General features: G+C 38.7%; 1 protein-coding gene and 2 long non-coding RNA genes across 6 annotated transcripts in view; 2 read left to right on the forward strand and 1 right to left on the reverse strand.

The window, feature by feature from the left end:
* Positions 1–19,244, forward strand: part of LOC146475218 (uncharacterized) — a 130,465-nt gene that overhangs the window by 21,962 nt on the left and 89,259 nt on the right. The gene's annotated exons all lie outside the window — the stretch shown is intronic.
* Positions 1,437–18,622, reverse strand: LOC146475219 (bcl-2-like protein 1). 4 transcript variants are annotated; one of them, XM_085116210.1, is made up of 3 exons: positions 18,480–18,622; positions 6,294–6,926; positions 1,437–3,522 (listed from the first exon to the last, which is right to left on the reverse strand). In XM_085116210.1, exons 2-3 carry the CDS (start codon positions 6,807–6,809, stop codon positions 3,406–3,408), a joined length of 633 nt encoding a protein of 210 aa, XP_084972336.1. In that variant the 5' UTR covers positions 6,810–6,926; positions 18,480–18,622; the 3' UTR covers positions 1,437–3,405. The 4 variants fall into 4 exon arrangements, with proteins under 4 accessions (XP_084972336.1, XP_084972337.1, XP_084972338.1 ...); XM_085116211.1 differs by lacking the exon at positions 18,480–18,622 and adding an exon at positions 13,260–13,419; XM_085116212.1 differs by lacking the exon at positions 18,480–18,622 and adding an exon at positions 12,557–12,669.
* Positions 7,351–9,291, forward strand: LOC146475220 (uncharacterized). Its single transcript, XR_014865998.1, has 2 exons — positions 7,351–8,338; positions 8,702–9,291. It is a non-coding gene; the product is annotated as an uncharacterized LOC146475220 (long non-coding RNA).

A 19,244-nucleotide genomic window follows, 5' to 3' on the forward strand; every position in this document is an offset into this window, starting at 1 on the left:
TACGCTCCCTTGCATCAATAAACAAGATGCCCGCTCCTATTCTGTGTTTTGTGATTATTTAGATTAGTTGCAAAATATTTTATAATCGTTTCAGTGTGATTAGAATATAAGGATTTTTTATGGAACTGGACATTCTGCAAAGATAAAAAGTCAGAGTAATCACAGTGTAGGGTGGTAGAGGCCGTGTTCACTGTACAAGGTCACATAAAGCCATCAAAATTTTTGGGAGAAACTGGGAAGGGTAAGATACATGTATCATTTAATTAGCTGTGCTAGTAAAATAATGTAGTTTAAATGTCTAGACTTGTGGTGGTAGCTGTCGCCTTCTAGATTGATCCTGGATTTTTTACTTTCTTACTTGTGTTCATCTTTAGAACTGCCCAATTATAGCCCCTCCCCTCCCCCAGAAAGCCATCTTCAGCGTTTGGCTTGCCACCCTCCAAAGACTTATCAAATAAAAAATAACTAACAGTGCTCTTGCTACAAGGATAAGAACCTCTTCTTCAAGGAAGACCTTACAGTGGGACAAGTATTTCCAAAATCAAATCAAAAATCTTAAAACAATCATTTCCATTCAGGCTTGAGCCTCAGAATTTTTGTCATGCTGAAACTTTTATTAGTGCCGGTCCCAGCGCTTTTTATTCTCTCTCCGTTTGTTTCTCAACATTTGTTGTCAGGGATGTAGTGTTTGTCTGATGTCAATGAAGTGCACGCCCTACCATTCTTGATAATATTATTTTCATACTTCAATGTATTATTACGATTACCTGAAATGAGGAGTGCCAGAGTGGTGGGCCAAAAAAACCCTTTGTGATGAGCCGTAAAATAAAACCATTCTGCAAGGGTGGGCAAGGAAAATTTGATCATCGGTACAAAATGAGCACACCACTCACCCCCCCCCCCCGAATAATGGTCTAACCCCCAACCTCACCCCCTGAACCCTGAACAAAAGCAACAAAAGCTTTATGAGACTGCAGTGACCCAGCAGATAAACACCAAGTAAGGATCGAGCCTTGTTTCTTCCACAGAGAATGTCTTCACAGAAACATTCCCACTTTTGAAGTGAAAAAAGGGAACTTAAGCACAGACGTTTTTTAGCCACAGACGACAACCGGAAATTGAATTTTTCCCTTTTTGGAGTGTTTTCATGTCATCGGGTTTGTAACATCAAGCCACAGTCATCAACAAGAGCTTTTCCTGTCCGTGGTAAGGAGCAAAACCACACCAAGGAAACATTTGACTTCTGGTTGGCATCCATGGTTCATGAATGTCTGTGCTTGAGCTCCCTAATGATGGAATTCACAAACTAGTTACCTGCGGCCCTGGCCCCATTTGTCATTCAACGGCCAGATGATCTTAATTAAGGCACCTTTTTGGTCATTCCTTTGTACCCAAGTTCGCAATAGCTAATCAGTAACTACATTACAAACCAAATTGTGCTTAATACTTTTATTTTCATTTCTCCAATGCAACCTTTACAAGAAAGGCTGCTTCATTGACTGTCTTGACAGTGTTACAATCCAGTCAAAGTCCACACCATGTCCAGGCATGCAAACGACTAGGAGTGGACAGCAAGAGTTTATATAGAATGCAGCTAAGCAAGATACATAATTAGGAGAAGGGTACTCCCTGCCGTGAAAGGCTTCAAGACAATCTCTTCAAAAGGTTGTAACAGACTTTAGCAATACCCTTATTGGCAGGCACTTCCAGAGACAAGGTGGGCACGAAGAGGCCACAGTAATTTGAAGATTAGCTTTCTCTTCTCAAAAAAACTGGGTCTAACAAAGAACTTCTTTCAATTTGTAAGCTTACAGTGAAATCAGTTTCTAAGAGCACATGAAAGACACTTTCTCAATCAAAATTTTATACCCTTCAAGGTGTCTACAGGAAAACTTGTACCTTTCTTTAATTCAAGGAGTAACCTGCACCACGATTTTAATGCACAGCACATGGTGTATCTCAAATTCTGCTGACAGTAACTCTATACTTTCTCTTTACTCATTCATAGAGACATTTGACGTCCTATGAAACTTGCTTTTGCCCACATGTACAGTCTAAACGAATAGTACCCGACAGTAGTGAAAACTCTGATACTTCCTGTAAATGAACACTCAAATACATACTTTTGAACTCAAGATACTGTACAATTAACTGAAACCGAACAATGCATACTGACAGGAATCTCTCACATTAGTAGGCTCTTTCTTGTCCTATAAAACACAGCAAAGAGAAAAATGCACTGATTCATGCTCCTGTTTACAACAAGCAAGTGCCGCACTTACACACAGCAAAATGTCCTTGGACAAAGTTGGCAGCAGCTGAAAGCATAGGATAATGCAAGTCCAGGAAAGGTAAACTCACAAACATTTTTGTTAACAAGTGACAAAGTAAGAGCCCAACTGAGATGCACTGCATCCAACACTACATGTTCGTTAGCAAAATCACCTTTTTACACCAAAAAGGTGTGCTTTCTTTATACATCCTGCAATAGTCCATCTAATTTCACACAATTATCTGCAAACGTCCAACATGTACAATGTATCATACAATCTGCCCCCATATTCATGAATCAAGTACTCTCCAGTCAATGTTTGATGGCAAATTGGTTGCAATTGTCAACTACAAGCAGCGGCGAGATGAAATTCAAGCAAGATTGCAGTTTTGCATGCTGTGATTTGCATGCTGGACATCCTCGGCTTCCTTAGCCAACAACTTTAAGAGGGACGGCTGCTCTGACAAGCATGACAGCATTTAATGGCTCAAGGGTTTGAAGTGTAATGCAAATATTGCAAAACAAGGTTTTCAACATGAAATTTCCCTTCCATTGTTCAAACTAAGCACAAAGCTATTAGCTGGCAGACTTTCTAAAAGTAAAAAGCTGAATGCCAATAACTGCATGGTACCTTGAACAACACTTGCAAAAGTCCATGTCATCACTTCTTTCATATTGGAAGGAAGCTTGAGAAAAATATACCATAACGTGCACATCTTTACAAAGATACATGCATGTCTTGTATCTACACCGGACCGCCATTCAAAATGAATTTTTCTGGCATTTTAGAATGCAATTCCCTTGCACGCAAAAGTCATTTTTTTCTAAGCCCAAGACAATTTCCCAGTGATTTTGAAACAACCGTTTTCACTTTAATGACTTGATAATGGTGAGGCTACCAGTACAAGGGCCAACTGAAGACAATTTTATTGCTAATTATTGGTATTTGGATTAAAAAAATAAATCAGGAAACAGAAATGTCATTGAATCGACTTCCTTTCACCATTACTGAAATTTAAGGGAGGTAAACAGTATTAATAAGGGCAAAAGAGAAAAAAAATTTCATCAATGGTCCCAATGCAGGTACAATAAAGTGAGAAGCAAGCTGCACAAAAGAATGACTGCAATTATTTTCACTTGTTTAAAGCCAGAAGAGTAAGGCCAGCTGCACAAATGCTTCCCACTGTGAATAAGCTCTTCCACATGGTTTGCGATTGCGAGGATTCTGAAAAGTGAGCAACAAAGCCATCCTGCAGAAAAAAATAACAATCTGTCATTTCACTACAGCTATAGTTCATATGGTAGCACCATAGACAGTTGTATAAATCCAAGACAGGGTTCTTGTTAAGATTTGTAAAAGGAGGTAATAAATTTGCAACAGTGGGTGGACGCCATGTTGCTAATGTTTCCCAGGGAATAACGGGAGCGAGATGGCCGCAGAAAGAAGGGAAACATGGCGGAACGTGAAGTCAGGGTTGCTTTCATGAAAGACAATGCTCAAAAAAAGAGTGATCTCTTTACAGGCGATGGATTTCAATGTGATATTATCTGCTGGATACTGTTACACTATTTATGGAAAGGAAATTAATTCGCAGAACAAGAACAAGGTTTTACAAAATACTATGAATTTCAAAAGTGGTTTCAATAATTTCAGACACATTTTTTCACGACAGCCGGTAACATTTCCGGGGATAGTTACCAGCTCCTAACAAGAACCCTGCAAGAAGTGAGAAACATTGTGCTGACCAATAATTTTTATTAATAATTTATTAATTTTTTTACATTATGTTATTGGCACATAGTAGACCACCCAAAGCCACAATAGTAACTACATCTAGCAATTACAGCTTGCAATATTTTATTTTACATTCACTCTACAGTAAACATTGTATAGCTAACAGTTCAAGGCTCAACCCATTTATGAGCAATAAATTATTTATCAAATAGCCCAGATTTTGTTTACAGGGAAAAAATGTCTCGAAAAATGAAGGCTATGATGGCTTACTTTACTATGAATTAGTTTTCTGTATCATACATAAAGGGTATTGACTGTTGAATAATGGTATGGTTTTCTAAAACAGAAACCAACCAAAAGAAATGGCACTTTCAATATGCAAAAGCTGCACAATTCTCCTTGATAGGAGACTAGAAACAGGAGGAATGGGAAAAGGTGGAGAATTTCTGGGTATTACATTCCAAACGGGAAGAGAAGAGTGCCTCCACAGGTCACCCAAAACTTCCATAAATTTTGTGATTCATTTGATTTCCAACCAAAAATGTCTGGATTTTGCATGCAAATGGTAAATACTCTAGGAATTCCACTACTGTTAATGGCAAATGCAATTTGGGTACAATACTTACACTGTATTGGGCAGACAGGACATGGGGTAAATACTCTACATTTTTTATATTTAAACTACAGTAGATTAAACTACACCGTACATGCCCTTAGTGTCAAAACATGGAATCATTCCTCAGCAAAGGATAAGTTCAATCTCCTTGAATAAAGTTAGATTTTGAAAAATTAATATTGAACTTGGCTGAGTAAATGTTTCACCTGAATGAAACAAATAACCAAAGGGTGACAATTAAATGGCCTTAATTAAAATATCTTTGATTAACACTGAATGAATCTGCAACCCATATTTCTCTGATGGCAATGGAGGACTACATGTTACTTGCATTCAAGACCAAAGTTGGTGAGAATTTGTTTGCACATGCTTGATATGGGGACACAGTAATCCCAGTATGAGAAATAACAGGTTGGTTGGCATGCACAGTTAAATTTTGACATTTTGCCCATGGTTTCAAAAAACGGTTTAAGTATAATTATGCAGCATATGAAAATAACAGTACCGTATTGGATTTAAAACTGTCAACAGACAGTGGGTCACTGAAAATGAGAAAAATTCTAATTTCCTTTATAGTACACATAGCTGCTTAAATCTAGAACTGGTTATATTTACTAAATTAAAAAAAAATGATACGACTCTTTAGAATTTTTCTCAAATGCCAAAAAATATTAATGCCAACTAAATTAATTTATTCTGTTTTCTATTCTGAACCCTAGCAGTCTGACAAATTACGCAGTTTACATTGTATGCATATAATCATGATCAAAGAGTCTTTTGTAGAAATAACAACACGATAAGTTTCTGCATCAATTGGAAACTTGAAAAATACTCATAGTCGTGGGTTCAAATCCCATCTGGAACTCAGATTTTTTTCCGATTTTATTCCGAGTTTCCAATTGACGCATTATTATGATCAACATGAAAGTGGGAGTACTTGAATTATGAAGTAGCCAGACAGGTTGGGAAAAACTTTTTTTTTTTTTTGAGGATCATCAAAAAGAAAAAATATTAAGATAATTTTAAACCAAAAACTGTTTGTGAAATGTGTTTAGTATTCTGCACTGTTACATAAGCACAGGAATACTGGAATGCTGGAGAGGGATCAAAAATGCATGAATGAAAATTAATCCCCCAGGGCAATATACTTGAAAAAAAAAATATTCACATTAGTCAACCGGAAATATATTTTCATGATTTTTCACGTATGTTTTTTTGCAAGGAAATTACAGCAAATATATAAATTGTACTTTTCGTATCCCAAAGCACATCTTACTTGTCCGCGAAAACAACCACCCTTTACGCCGAGAAAACAACAAGTAGGAAAAGAACCCTGCTGATTAAAAGAAATTTTCATTTCACATGTTTACATATGTATGTCCTCAAAATTGGTCTCCGGACAGAGAATTTTGCCTTAAATTTGCATCAAAATGGCACACGTCAGTATTTCGAGACAAGGAAACAAACGAAAACTCGAGGAGATAAATGAGTGTCTGACTCATAACCAATGTAAATAGAGACTGAAATTTGCATTCAGTAAATTACTACAACACGTAGATGTACAGCTGGTAGGAAGGATAAAGAGAAAAATAACAAAAAATGTTTAAAATAATATCAAATAAATAACAAACGAGTACGAATTTGAAAAAAAAGTTAGAATTAACACTCACCCAGCCATCATTTTCCCTGATCCATGTTAGCAAGTTATCGGCAATAAACGAGAGAATCCATTGCACGATTTGCTGAACCATTTCTGGTCGCTGCGTTTCCACGAAGTGATGGGCTACTACACCTCCAAAGGTGAACAAAGCCACTATTCTGCCCCAATTTGTTCCGGCTTGGAAAATCTCTTGTGCCACACCAACAAACGTAGGATAAGCTGTAACTGGTGTAATTCCTAACGTTGTACACAGTGATTCGAACAAGTCGGGGTGTTCGGCCTCCATGAGAGTTGCCAGTTTGCGTAGAGTACTCGACGACGCGCTTTTCGTCTGTGGAATAAGGAACTGTCGAGGTAATCCACTGAGTTTGTTCTGCTCGAATTTGCTCCTTAGTCGGTAAGAAATATAGTCCAGAGTGAGTGCAAATGCTTCTTCGATGATGTCTTTGTCGTATCTTGACATTTCGGAGGTATTGAGAGTAGGAGAAAGACCTTCGTTGTTCAGCGCAGCTGTCGCTCCGGCCATATTGGGTTTATCGTTTGAAAAGTGAAAGTAGTGTTCGCACGAAAATTCTTTAAAGCCAGGCAGATTTTCTCAGTCCTTCAAGCTCAGGTTAATCGAAGAATGTTGAATGTAGATGCCCTTAAAGAAGAGAAAACATAAGAAAAATAAGGTACCGTTAAAGGTCGCGTATTTTTTCGCGCTGACGCACAAACACAACTTACGATCACTAGGTAGTGATACCCGACAAAGTAAGTGCTCCCGTGAATCTACAAAACATGCTATACTTACAGAAGTTAACCAATTTGCAAAACACTTTGCATTGTACTTGAAAACAGCGATTTGGAAAGCAAAAAGCATAGGAAAGATAGAAAGTAGAAGCAAGCCTTGGCGCAGAAGCACTAAAAAAACTATCACCGTCAAACGAGCCCTGCAGTGGCGAAGTAAAGTAGCCAGAAAAAATCCTTTGGCACGCCGCGCTCTTTCCTGATTGGTCAAAAGCTGCACGCTCCTGTGTTTTGATTGGTCATTTTTAATGACCTGTCAAACACTCTGCTGTTAGTATTTTCGAGATGAGGTCACTCGCAGATATATTGCCGACAAAATGATAATCAGGAGCAAAAAAATTATTTGCTCAGTCATCGTATTTTCCAACCACAAACGTGAAAGAAAACACAATGTGTGGTTCGGATGATGCAAGTTATCTACTGTAGTTTCTAAAGAGTTAACGAAAGTAGGTAAAAAAAATGCGTATCAATAGTAAACATGCAATTTTTATTATTTCTGCTGCACTTCTGCATATCGAAATCCGATTTAGATTTTTACTGCAGAAAATCGTCTTTCAGGCTAATGATCTCGAGTCATAAAGGGCGAAGAAATGAACGTATATCAAAGAGACGAAATTGTGACTCAAACACAACACGCTGACCAAGACTTATGCAAATCCAGTTCAAAATAATCATTTTAAATCATGAATAATTGATGATGATATATTTATTTATGGCGAAACGAATCAGCGTGGAAACGGCGTGGCAGGTTGTTTTGAAACTGGAGGTTCAAAGATTGTCCATGTGGGCATCACTTCGCCCTTCAAAAGCACTAACTTAATTGGTTAAAAAACAATAGAAACATGACACGCGCGAGCTATTGTTCTTAAGACAATACAATAACTGTCAACTTTGTTCTTTGGCCAATCAAAAATCACAAAAATAGGAAAAATATTGCAAACGTCTACAGCTCGACTTTCATTTTTGGCAATGCATCAAAATAGGTGAATTTATACGCAGTTTAATATTTTTTCGCGGGAACTTTTTTTGGCATCGCTGGATAAAGGGACAAAGAAATCAATTGCGACCAGAGCGACCGCTGATTTTTTCAGCCTTGCCATGAATTGAACCTTCCTTAGGGAAGGTTGGGAATATCTACTAAGAGTTTCGACGAGTGTGAGCTATTTCGACCGTTTTCTTTGTCGGGCAAGCTTCGACGGCGAAACTCGAGCAACAAGTTGTTGACAGAGTGAGCGCATCTTAGAAGATTATTTTATACAATTACCGGTAAGTGGCAAACTAGAAGCCCTCGTTACCAAAACGTTGATGTACAAGTTGAAAATTTTGACGACAACAAATCCAAGTTGTCCTCGGACGTATCTACTTTCAAATTTTTATTTTGATAGCTAAATCGGAAATGAAGTCGGCAGCTAGTCCTTTCGCCAGAAAAAAAATATCAACAAGGAACAAGGGGGTAGGGATAGAGAAAATTTGAACCCGCTTATTTTAGTGGTTCGTCTTTTGAAGTGGTGACAAATCGGTAACAGCTTTTCTATTTTCAGTAAAAGAACTTTGAAATTATAATGTCTAAGCAGAAGCTCTCGGTTTCACCCATTCTAAAGGTCATTTTTCGCTGTTTGATGTCCACAGGCCTCCTTGAGGACGTAATACGCATCCCAAATGGACCATCAAAAGTATAAACGAACGGATAACGGGAAACAGAGCCGAGAGCAAGCTTGGCCCTCGTGTGAACTGACCCAAGAAACTAAAGAGTTATGTAAGGAAATTGGAAGATTATTGGCCAGAATCGGGGACAGGACAAATGCACGAATGCATGTGACAAGAAACGGACAAAATCGTCGCCTTAACTGTCGAGAAGGTGAAAGACTAAGCGATGATATCGCCGATGATACGAGACCCTGCACCGGGGTAAATAAACTTCCGTAAACACCGGAAGATTTCTTATCGATCAATTACTTTAGAAAATGCTATTTCTACGCCAGAGGAATCCTCCATGTAAATACAGAAGCGCATAGATGTACATTTTGTTTTTTGAAACGCTTATGGTTTCATAAAATTATGTAAGCTGCCGGCTGTGTAATTTCGCGTCGCTGACATAAACTCAACGTATAGCTCGGTTCGGAGTGTTTTATGCAAGGAAATCCGAGGCTCAGAGAGCATGTAAATATATTTTGACAACAGTAGCGAGAAGACAAATAAAATCAGCTGATGTACGGCAATATTTTGGTACTTAGTAACCATGGCAGCCCATTGTTCTTTTTGCAAAGAAACTTCACACAATTGTTCGCACGGCCGAAAAACAACAGCAAAGTGTGGAACAATGGCTCGTTGTGTCTTGTGAAATGAACGATTTCATTGTTTGAGCTGATAACTCGTTTGAACGAACACATCGAGAGTTTGGTTCGAAATTAAAAGGAGGATTGGAACGTCACTTAATTTTCGCCGTCCGATTGTCAGAGCCCTTTAGGCCACGTCTTGAAAACGAACTAACGATCGAGTGTAATACAAGGTGCATTAATTTTACGGTCATTTTAGCGTCAGCTTTCAACCTACTGTGACAAATTTAATAATGACAATAATGTTTTGACTGGTGTGTTAAACAAGGTGACCATTGTTCTGCCTCGTTCTGTCATGACACAGCAACAGCTAGGAACAGTCATGTCCCGTGAAATATTGCACACCGAGTCGCCAGCGCAGTTGTTACCCCGCGCCGGCCGTAAACTGTCCCATAATTTATGCCGTAGTTTTCATAAAAGGAGGTCATTTTTTATTATTAAATTAAATAACCTGTCGTTCTCATTCATTTGTTTCTTTCTTTCACTTTCGCCTTTGAAGTTGATCAGTGTTCGGCGTTTCTGAAGTCAGTTGTTTTCATTTCAGCTTGTTACATAATCATTTTCCCGTGAACACAACCAACGCCGATAACGAAAACTGAATACTCTTGCTTGAAAATTGCGGTTTATGTTTCAGCCTATTTTTACGGCCCAGATCATGGAGTTCTCGTGATTTCAATGCAGAAAATGAAATATAACTCGTGAGTGTTACAAGATGTTTACGTGTTTAAACCGCACAGTGCAATATACACTGTATTGCGAGCTCCCAAAATACATTTATGTAGTTATGGCTTCAAGTTTTTTCTTGGTTTAACAATTTGCTCGGATGAAAGGATTGTCTGATGACGGAAATTTTAAAAGCAAATTTAATGTCAACGAAATAGTAGGGGGGGGACAGTCCAGATCACAATTGTTTTGATAATGTATAACACAAACAATTATGATTATTACGTAAACGTAAACTACACACCCATTTCAGCTTGAAAAGAGCCTGCGCTTTCCTTGAACAGCGGTCAGCGCGTTTTTTAAACCAGGTGTCATGCGCAAAATGGGACTACCTTATTTGGAAAGCTTGAGAATTTTCTACCTCTTACTAACCGAGTTCGAAGTCCGTACTGTAAATTACGGACCCAATATTTGATTTATGCCATAAATATATATCCATTATATCTCTGAGGTTAATAGAGCGCGCGGGAAAGGGGCAACTTTCAAATTTAGCGGGCCGTCCAGTGAAAGGTTAAAACGTGTATGAGTAATATTCCCTGCTGTTCGTGTTTCATCCGTACAGTGAAATGCCGGGCGCAAAATTGACCAATCACACCGCGCGTACTAACCGAGAGATAAAATAAAGGATTTTTTTTTCTTATTTTGGAACGTGGTAAGTCGCGTGGATTAATGACCAATAATTGTAAAAATTATATAATACAAACGGATTTATAAGCTATTTCGGAAAGTGAGTGTTATCCGATCTCATAGCTGACAAGTCGCGTGAAATAATTGTAAAAATTATATAATACAAACGGATTTATGAGCTATATCGGGAAGTGAGCCATTTGCAAATCACGTGTCGCTCATAGGATTTCCCATGCCTGTCACTCGACGGCGCATGATCTACCAGAAATTATGTAACGGCTTCAGTGGCGTATGTTGACAAAAATAAACTGCGACTTTTCCAGGAAGTAGAAACTTCTTTAACCTTATAATAATGAAGACTTTGAACAAATTCACTGTAACCAGGAGTCCATGGCTTCTGTTGTAACTGAAGGCAAATCATTGGCTGTTTTTTAAATTAAGAACGCTCTAGATAATTCAGCTACGCGTTACATCTTTGAACTTTATTTTTTCTTTATAATTTTCCAAGGCATTTTAAAATACGCTATCAAGAGTGAGGACTTATTTGATGAATAAAATCAGATGATAATTATAAACAGTTTTTTGGTGGAACACATGGTTACGTAACTACAGATGCTAAAACACTCGACTAAAGATACAAGTAGTATTTCGCCTCTGATGGCTTTTCAACGGATCACCAACATTTTTTTTAAAGCAACCTAAACTGTACATCCGAGAAATAACTAATGGATAGTTCTTCTCAGTTACTTTCCTATGAATGGACACACTTTTACGGTTTCACCCACACGCACTCTCAAAAAGTTTTAAAGTTTGTTGCGCGCTTTCTTAAACTTTCAAAGAGTCAAAACTTTAGGACGTGTTGCGCGCTTTCCCAAACCTCCAATGACTCAAAAAGTTAACTTGTGTGTTGCACGCTTCCTCAAACTTTCAATTAATTCATTGTAAAGATCTCTTTCTTCTTTCTGAAAATGGGGAAACTGAGAAATTGAAAACAACTTTTTCGACGCTACGCTGATAATCTCGTGCTAGGGGGACACGAATATTCCCATTTTTCTAGAAAGTGCTCAAGTTGTCATGATCACGTACGTACACAATGGTATGTTTTGTAACTTTTAAATCCCCAAAAGTGCACTTGACGTAAACTGTTATTTTAGTCTAGAAAAGAATTTTTGTTTCAATTTCCATTTTTTTCCCAACGGGTTTCTTGTGAAAAAATTAGCACGAATTTAAAGATTTGGCCTTTGAAAGGCTGCGCAAATGTACATTGAAACTGTAGAATCAGCGCGGATGAATCAGAAAAGGCCCTAGTGATGAAGAATTATTGAAAAGCTGACTGTTCAGTTTGCGTTTTACACCGCATATTTTCCAATTTTTCGCCAAGCACGCTGCCTTGCTCAGTTTCAGGGAATAAACTAACCTAGTTTAAGTTAGTTTATTCCTATCTAAAAAGTCAGCTGGGCTGCGCTTGAAGAAATAATTGAAAATATACTGATATATTACCGTCCTCAGCTGTACATTCAGTCATATTTTTTTTGCACAACATGTAGGTTGAGCGGCCAAATATGAACTGAGAAGTGAGTAGATCTCTAGCCGAGAAATCGGACGATATGTACTTTAACTGATATCCCAAAATCTAGGCTGAATTCGTTAGCGATAGCTGGTAAATCTGAAATAACTGATGTCAGTTGATGATTGAACATCCCTGGCCCATTCAGACCCGCTTGGGGCTATATTAGACTGCCCAACGCGAGGGTCTGGCTGTGAATGACACACGACATATGTAACGGATGTGACCTACCTTCCCGTATGACGCTGAACCTTGCCTCGAGGAAAAAACTTTTCGTGAAATATATCAGAGGTGTATTGGAGATTTAGTCGCGTCGCTGTAATACCGCTCTAAGAACAAATCTGTTTTCACTGGCTTGTGTTGCCTTTGTTTTATTCATTCCAGTGAGTCGAAAGTTCAACTTGTTACTTTGTATCGGACTTTGGCAATGTCACATCGAATAAAACAATGAAGTTGCACAGATGATACCATGATTTTGAAATGACCTTTAATAGCACTCTCCACTCTCGATCTCCGCGTTGCACTCCATTCATTTAACTAATTGTTATTTTTAGCCTTTTCAAAACATGTACATGGATCTAGATGAGAAAAATTTGAAAACTATAGATAATTAGGACATTTCGTGGTCACCTCGAGCAACATTTCCGGATATTCTAAAGATTATTAATTTTAACCGTGTCAGCGACAGTCACTTTCGGTGAAGCAAGTTATAATAAAGAACTCTTAGAACTAGTTTGAATGAAAAAGTTTGATTTGGTACGCCCTCATCACTGCTTATAATAGCTAACCGTTTCTAAACTTAGTTTAATTAGACGAGTTTCCCTTTAATTAATGACGAATGGCTGATGATGTAACTTACCTGAATAATGATGTAGCAAAAAGAGAAACGTTTGAATTAACTTCAAAACTGTAAGAAAAATTAACTAATACCTACCTTTTTCTCTAATGTTTTTCAATTCTCTGGTCTTCACGCAGAATGCCTTCACTAGCGTTCACAGCTACGCCGCGGATTACACTGCTGTGTTCGGCGCACAACAACAAATAACACTTTGCCAACTTTGCGTGCGCTCGATCTCCTTGTCCGGCAAGCCAAGTAACAGCGAATAGACATGTACAGTATGTACTGTTATAAGATATTATGACTCTTTCTTTGTCTGAGGGTCACGAGCCAGCTAATCGCCGTTGATGACACCAAATGATCTGACACGTTACACGCCTCATTCGTTTCCTGTTTTTCCGGGAATACGGGAGAGACAGGCTAAAAAAGTTGGTATTTGTTTTAAAAACAGAGTTCTGTTTTCGATTTCTTTTAATTTTTTATAAAGCTAGGATCGATCACACCTGCGCAGATGTCGGAGTTCATGCGGATTTGTGATCAAGTTTTGACGAAATCGAATACTTGTTTTACTTCTTCAATTTCAAGACATAAAAATTGTGTCATCATTTACAGCAAATACATGGAACTGACACTATTATAAAATGTTATTCCACAGTAGCCATTGATTTGCTGATCAATGCAGGAGTTCATTTTTTAACGGCCCGTGCGTGAATTGGAAAATACTGCTTCCAAGTATTTTTATACTCAGTGCACAAAGCTTCTAGGCAATTTCTAAGTACCGGCGTTCTGCCACATGGAGAATCACCTTGTACAGCGTATTAATTACAGCAGCACCGGAAAGCTTTGCTCAAAAGCTTTCATTTGAATAATCTCACTTTAGGATCTCATCGACTGGGTCAGAACTTAGAATCAGCTTATATTTATTACATAGCTACATCACCGGCGAGTGCTGTTCAACATCTGTAGGAAGCCAATTTATTTACAAGCTTAGAATTTTTCCCATCAATGTATTATATATCACTTAAAATATAGTTTTCATCTAATAAGGTTAAATTTGTTGTCTCCGTGAAGCAAAGGTGAAGTCATTAACAGATAATAAAAACGTGATGATGAATGCCGGTCAGGCTAGCCTGCGAGCAAGCTCTACATTAGCAGGGGCACCCAACGACAATTTTGTCTCGGATCCTTTGAAACGTTATTTTAGGCGATCTGGAGTGGCTTTAAAGCTCTATAGCTTCATTTTAGGCAGCGCTATAATATTTTTATGTGTTCGGTCATTCTAGGGGAACTTGAGTCTTTTCGAAATCACTAGGGCATTTTTGTCCATTTCCCGAAAACCTTAGGTCTTATTTCCTTTCCGAAAATCTTAGCTGACCTTTTTTCGGTACTCGAAACATTATTTTTATCAATCCAAAAACACTAGGCCTTAAATTTCCCATATCACGAAAGTTCGAAGTCAAAATTCCCTTTAGAAAATTGTAGGGGATTAAGGGCCTTCCGAACAGATAATTTACCGAAACGATCCGTTGGGTGCCCCTGTATTAGGTCAGCCGCTAGAGGATCGACGGACCCCAATCATCTCGCGGTTGATAGAGAGCTTGTTTGCAGGCTACCGTCAGCCTTGCTTGTCAGTTTGAAGTCAGTTAGGCTCGATTTTCGCCGTTCCTTCGGGTCCGGCTTTCCTCATTTCCCGAAGAGCGGCTGGTAATCGAGTCTAAAGTCACTTTGGTTTAAAATTAATGAAATTAAATATCATTGATTGAAGACAACTTGATGAAAATATCACAGGTGCACTCTCAAATGCTATTTTGTTTCCTAGCTTCTTTTGGCCATTGCAATGAAAAAGAAACTCCTCCTGATCCCACCTGAGTCTGTTTTGTTTATCGGAAGTAAACTCACAACTGTGTCCTTCTGCGCTCTGTACATATGTTCTACAATTGAAAACAACTAAACGGGCGTTCAGGTTGATGCATGTATTTCAGCTTACTTACGGCTGCCGAAAGGTGTGTCCAAAACCCGAAAACTAAGCTGCGAGAAGTCAGTTGATTTGGAAAGATCTAATGTCGCAGTTGCCTTTTTGTTTTGTTTTTGTTTTTCCCTTTTTTGTTTTTAAGCCACGAGCCTACGAGCACACGGGACATGCAATATACGTGAGCGCTAATCTTATGAAAGAGACACACGATTTGGCTGAATAACGCGCACTTTTTTAATTACTTTCCATAAGTAATGTGCTGACGACTGCGAGAACAAATCGAAAAACTGTACGTAGACCTGAACATGACTGAGCTAAAGGGGAGAAGTTCTGAGTTTTTTCACACGAGTTGTGCTGAACTTTACGGTACTTGTCTGGGAAGAAAGACTTAGCGTCCCTTTTGCTTGCAACGGAATAAACGCTCAAGGCATTTCTATTTCAGTACAGTTATTTGCAACTGGATTTCAAGCAACTGTCAGCGCGAGTGTGGAATAAATGTTTATTATACCCTGTATTTTCCCTGTTAAGATAGAGTTATTTGAACAAGAGCTGGGGTTTGAGATAAACGACGATCTGTTGTGGTGACGCGGACCATAGGCAAGTGGGTGTAAACTCTTCAGTTGTCTCTATTACGTAATTCAGAAAAAAAACTCGGAAAAGTGGCTGTTTCCTATACAACATGACAATAAAAAGATTGAATAGACGTAACCAAAGCTTAACACAAACCGTCTGTATAGGAGAGATATTCAATCATGCAAAAAAATAACAACAATTTTCCTCGAAAACCTCCAATAATTATAACAAAGTCAGGGATAAAGCTTCCCTGGTGCGCTATCGTGTTATTGGCTTCCTGACAAACCAAAACACGTCTGTTGACCGACCGGCAACTGCTGCGGACAGGAAAAGAGCTCAAAACGGCTTCTCCGTAGCTGAAAGAAGCGATTAAACACAGGAAAACACACGCCAGGAAAGCTTTCTGGTTGCATAGCATATTTTTTGAAAGTCTTTAAGAAGAAAAACTTCCTTATTAATTTTGGTACGTGTAGTTGGTCGGAAGGGGTTCAAGGGCTTTCCAGCTTGCGAATTAAGTTATTTTTTTTTACATTTATTACAGGTTTTCGATAGGGACAATTTTTGTCTAATATTCTATCGAATTTCGGCTCTATATAATCTCTAATGATGCGTTTTGGAAAAACAAATAACCGTTTTTCCACAGTGGCATAAAAATACATGACTTTCGACCAATCAGAAGATGCGCGCTGTAAAGGTAATTTTATCAATTAAACTGTTCAGAATCACAGTAAACTTTGCGTGGAATATTTTTTTGAAGGCCTTTGAAAAGAAAAAATTCCTCATTTTTTGTACGTGTTGCTGGGCGGAAAGTGTCTTAGTGCTTCCTAACTTGCGGAGTTTAAAACCGGAGAAACGTGCTGAGATAGCTGAATTCTACAACGAACTGTTTTTTTTTCTTTTTTTTGTTTTGAAAAGGACACCTTAATTCCTGTTGTATGAAAATACATGTTCACGCTATAAACAAGGAAAGTGTTAGTTTGTTGTTACTGTTATTTCATTTATCTTGCCGCAAAGGTCTTGTTTGTGCGCCATTGCCTTCACGGGTAAAGCTCGTGATTCATGAGAGAACTCACCACAAACCAGGATGTCGATTAGGTTACTAAAACACACCGGCCTTGTGACGGTCATTGATCAGTTTATCAGTTAATTAGACCACGTACACCGACTGACTTTTTAAAAAAAAAAAAAAAATAAATAAATAAATAAATAAATAAATACATAAATAAATATAGGATTAGCTTCGGTCACAAGACGTATTTATTGGCACGGAAGTCGTCACTCTGCCCTCTCAATGTTGGTTCGCAACTTTGCTTGCGAAAGAAAAAAAGAGAGAAGAAGAGATGGCAGGGGAGGGGAGGGGAACATAGGAACGGAAACCATTGCACGGGGCGGCTGTAAGGGGGTAGGCGAGGGGGCCGGCCCCCTCTCGCCCCCCCCCCCCCTCCCTCGTATATTTAAAAGTCTTTCGAATCAATCGTTTTAAAAATATCCCCTTAAAGTCTGTTTTCCAAAGCCTTAACTTTTGGTAACAATTTCTCCCAGAATTGCTATAAAGCTTAATCTCCACGAATATGAATTTTTCATTGCGATAAAGGGTGGGGAAGGGGGAGGGAAGAGTGGGGAGGTGCTTGCGCTCTCGCCACAGTTTCTCGGCGCTCCCCTTTTTCTAGATTTTCTGGATCCGTCTTTGGTCGTGTATTCTCATAAGTGCCCTACTAACACACAGCCTCCTATTGCAGCATAATTTTGGAGTAATGAAAAATGGTGAATAATAGCTTCATATAGCGTACATTCCATTGTTATTTAATTGAAATAAAATGTACCCGACGCGACGTCGGCATGTTGCGTGGCTTCATCCTTGTTCAGTCAATGATTGAATTAAAGTGAAAGGGGCCTGCCAGGACACACACGGACTCGTGAAAGAACTGACTGCAAAAACAGGTTGTAGATGTCGGTTATAGTGCTGAAACATTGGCTTGTGACGGTCATTGATCAGTTAATTAGACCACGTACAAAACTGAGTTTTCTTTCCATGAGGAACAGGCCCGAGCTTGATACTACAATCAGTAAGCCTAAGTTAAGGCAATATGATAATTGTGGATAGTGGATCATCGCCTAAATTGTATTGTATCAGTTAAGAAATACACCTTACTCAACTAAATGTTGAAATCGCCGGACGTCTTGCGCTGCGCATGTAGTACATGGCCTTCAGCCAATGAATTGAAGTAAACGGGCCATTTGGCACAATGATGGAATATTACGGCCCTTCGTCAAAATGATGAATTTACACAATCTCGGATGCCCTGGGATTTTCCCACCTTAGTAACAGCGCACACATTATACCACTATATAATCCTAAAGGTGATGAAAATGGTGAAATCCTGAAAATAACTAATGAAAAAGCGCGAAATAAATTGTATGATTTAAACTGCGCCTTACAATTCAACTAAAACCATAACTGCGGACTTCGGCATGCCAGTTAAGTTATGAGAGAAAAAGACAGCACTTAAGGTAACTTCGCACAACTGACACGACTTTGAACCAACGCCACGAAAGGGGCAAAATCTTACAGAGCGACAAAACAGCAACAAAAAATGACAGAGCCGCAGCACGGAATTGAAACAGCTACGAGAAAAGTTAGAATAGATCAACAAATCTCGTTTTACCAAATAGTGGAACTGAAAATGCGTTAAGGTCCCTTCTGGCCTAGCTACTGTATTAAGGTACAGAACAGCTGGTGAACAAAACGTTTTTAAATTTGAGCATCTCACCTGTGTAACTGAGTAATCCGTCTGATAATCCTTGCACTTTTTATGTTCCTTGTACAGTAATGTTATATTTCATACCAATGAATGAGACGAAAGCCCGACGTGTACACTTCAACTGTCCGGAATTAAAACATGACCAGTCTAAGAATGCAGAAGGTGGACATGCATGGACACCTGTCCCCACCACACCCTCTGGCAAATCAAAGGAAGTGAACACGCCAGAACACAACATATAGGGGTACCATTTTACAAAACATTCGGCGGAAACGCCTTGGAGTTTGACTGGGGAGCCGATATGCCCGGTGATGTTCTAACTTTGTGAAATGATCAATGTGTTTGACTCGGGGAGATCGTCATGTCAGTTAAGGAAATGTGTGTATCCACTCTCCCTTAAAAAGTGGTCCAGTTTTACTGTTGCCAATTTTTGTTAATTCATTCAATGTCATCTAATAGTTTAGAGCAATAGAGGATGATGTTCATCCTCTCTCGTTTAGAGGAAGCAGGATCAGTAAAAGAGACGAGGCTAACGCTTTGATTTAACGGCCACATGAAACAATCATCTAATATCAAAGACCAGGACCCAGTTGATCAAAGCCCGATTAAGTTTAACTGGGTTAACATGAACTTTGATTCGGGTATATTTACTAATCCGTAAGGATTAGTCCAAAAGATTGTTGTCCGTTAGTTTTGCCTCAGACATTTCTTTACCATTAGCCTAAAATGAGCCTTTAAAATAATTTTTAATGAGTGAGATGAAAACCTCGGCTA

Source organism: Pavona decussata, unplaced genomic scaffold (genome assembly GCF_977016875.1).
Source record: "Pavona decussata unplaced genomic scaffold, jaPavDecu1.1 SCAFFOLD_85, whole genome shotgun sequence".
Classification (NCBI taxonomy): domain Eukaryota; kingdom Metazoa; phylum Cnidaria; class Anthozoa; order Scleractinia; family Agariciidae; genus Pavona; species Pavona decussata.